The sequence below is a fragment of the Micropterus salmoides genome, unplaced genomic scaffold, assembly GCF_014851395.1.
Source record: "Micropterus salmoides isolate LMB-PRFRI ecotype aquatic unplaced genomic scaffold, ASM1485139v1 Ms_hic_scaffold_2283, whole genome shotgun sequence".
NCBI classification, from domain to species: Eukaryota; Metazoa; Chordata; class Actinopteri; order Centrarchiformes; family Centrarchidae; genus Micropterus; species Micropterus salmoides.
Window position 1 is genome coordinate 1 of NW_024041466.1, and position 2,622 is coordinate 2,622.

General features: G+C 40.4%; 1 protein-coding gene across 1 annotated transcript; it reads left to right on the plus strand.

The window, feature by feature from the left end:
* The first annotated feature begins 348 nt into the window (after positions 1 to 348).
* Positions 349 to 2,622, plus strand: LOC119917860 (secretory carrier-associated membrane protein 5-like). The gene is made up of 2 exons (XM_038738282.1): positions 349 to 399; positions 2,398 to 2,622. The coding sequence occupies exons 1-2, from the start codon at positions 355 to 357 to the stop codon at positions 2,584 to 2,586; spliced, it is 234 nt and encodes a 77-aa protein (XP_038594210.1). The 5' UTR covers positions 349 to 354; the 3' UTR covers positions 2,587 to 2,622.

Consider the following 2,622-nt stretch of genomic DNA (forward strand, 5'->3'; position numbering starts at 1 on the left):
TTGTTCATATTTGGAGAATTAGCACCATTAAAAGTTTGCCAAATTAGGATGTACAGACAACTATCACATTACTTGATACTGAGTTAATAGGAGATATTGCTATACTTGGGAAGTCGCACTAATCTGCTATAATTTCTGAGTGTTCACATTTGACTGGTGTATAACCATGGAGGAGTTTGATGTTTTTGACGCAAATTCTCTGGCTTATAACAATGTTTACACATATTTTGTAACGCACGTCATACATTTAAGATGTTACAACTCTTTTGTTGTTCCCATCAGTGGCTGGCTGGCTACCATCACCTTCTTCAGCACCAACATTGGCTCAGCTGTGGTCATGCTGATACCACCATCATGTTTACTGCGGTGGCTGTCCTCTCCACCATCGCCCTCACAAAGGTGACATATACATTTCTGCTTCTTTCAGTAAAAAAAAATTAAGCTTCTTCTCCAGAAGCAGAAATGAGCAGTGTGTGGGCTCATGGGTAAAAAGGCTCTTTAAAGTTGAAATGTTTTTCTTAGGAAATATTAACTATAATGGTACTGTACAGTTATTACACGATTATACTATTTTGCATGATTATTTACATATAAGAGGATAAGGTTTTTTTGAAATTTGTGGAAAATGCAGCTAAGCTTCAAACCTCTGGGTGGGCGTTTTACTTGGCAGTGATCGACTGACATTTTAGGTCCGGTGTTGCTAGGAGACCTGTTGTCAACTTCCGTGGTGTGCTACTAACTGGAGAACGTCATCACCTTGTAGCCCACATACACTGATACAAAACACTTATTCTCTCCCTATCTTCTATTAAATTCACATAGCTTTGGTTATGGACCCATGGTGCTGCTAAGTGTATTCCGAAAATTCGATAATTGTGAGCTAGCTAACTAGGCTACCTAGCTTCAATTCGGAAAGTGAAAGCTAATGAACTTGGCTTGCTAACAATTCCCACGAGAAGGGAGTGCTAACTTACTTTTTGTTCTTGTTATTTCAACACCTGCTGAGTTACACTCGGTGTTGTGCCACATTGTACAAAGCATAGAGTCTAGCTAGCATTAGCTGTATCTGTCTTTCATGGGTCCAACTGTTGTGATGGCAAATCATCAGACTGTTAAAACTTGAGTATGAGTAACTTACATTTACATTACATTTACTCATTTGGCAGACGCTTTTATCCAAAGCGACTTACATTTGAGGAACAACATACAAGCATCAACATAGAATCAAATACAGATCTACAACTGACAATAAATACTAGTAAGAGCTCATAGTACATATCGCATCAATGGGGTAAATACCTAGGAAGGAAGTAAGAGTTAACAAAAAGTGCAATCAATCAAGATCATTGTAGGGGATAGAAGAAGAAGAGCACAGGAAGTGCATGTTAGAGGTTAGGAACTTGTATAAGTCCTGGCAAATTCACGTGGCACTTAATGCTAAAGTGCCTGAAAACCAAACCAATTTGGAGGCCCCACATCAGCTAAAGGTCATTGTTAAGTGTAATTAAACTGGATATATGGTGCTATATTGTCAATGCACTGTATTTAAATCCTCAACAACCAACTCCATAAAATCATAACTGTCTTGATGACGTCAACACTTGCAAGTTGTTAACATGGCAACTTGTCCCATCTTTACCTGCCTCACTTGAATTCAGTTCACTTTGATTAAAATGAATAAAATAACATACTTTTACGATTGCAAATGCTGCAGCCTCCTCTGACGGCATTTTCACAAGTTTGAAAATAGGTTGATGGTACCTCCACCTCCGCTTCGTAGCTAAGATGGCGACCAATGAGGGTGAAAAGAGTCCAGCATTCCACGCTCAACTTTTTCACCATTGAGTAAACCATCCGGGTACCGGAAACCGGACTTATTTTGTAGTAGTGTAACCGGATGTTGTATATTGATCATTGCTAACGTGACCGGATGTTGCATATACATTGTTGCTAACTTGACCGCAGAGCTTTACATGTCTAAAAATTATGCAAAAGGGGTACCCAAGGCATTAAAAAGCGACACCAAGGGGTCTTGATGAAGCGTCCATACGTGACAAGTTGGGAGGGAAAATCTGATGTCAAATCACAGATGGGACTAGCAAAGGCTAACGTCCATCACCTGGGTGCATTGCTACCAATATGGCTGTTGGAAGTTAAGTGATAAATGGACTATTTTTAACTCATCAATTAAACAATTAAAGTACCGACATCATCAGTGGTACAAAAAATTCATGCCCTCTAGAGAACACTAATGTAGGGGCGGCAGACAAATTAATAATAAATAAAAAAAACTTTACTTATTTGCAAAAAGAAAATTTATTTCATTTCCATTTTAATTCTGTAAAACATTAATTTCCTGAAGCACAGTAACAATGCTAAAGTACCTTTACTTTGCAGGTTCATAACTTCTACCGTGGCAGTGGTGGCAGCTTGGGTAAGGCCCAGGAGGAGTGGACCACTGGGGCCTGGAAGAACCCCCACGTCCAGCAGGCAGCTCAGCAGGCAGCCATGGGAGCTGCACAGGGAGCTATGCAGCAGAACCAGTACTCAGCAGCACCCACCTACAACTACGACGACCCAATGTAGGACAGAGGAGGGGGACCACACTGCCGTGTGGGAGAG

Coding starts and splice junctions, on each gene's coding strand:
- LOC119917860 (XM_038738282.1), top strand. CDS start 355: ATGTTTACTGCGGTGGCTGTCCTCTCCACCATCGCCCTCACAAAG. Junction 400..2,397: donor CCACCATCGCCCTCACAAAG/GTGACATATACA, acceptor TTTACTTTGCAG/GTTCATAACTTCTACCGTGG.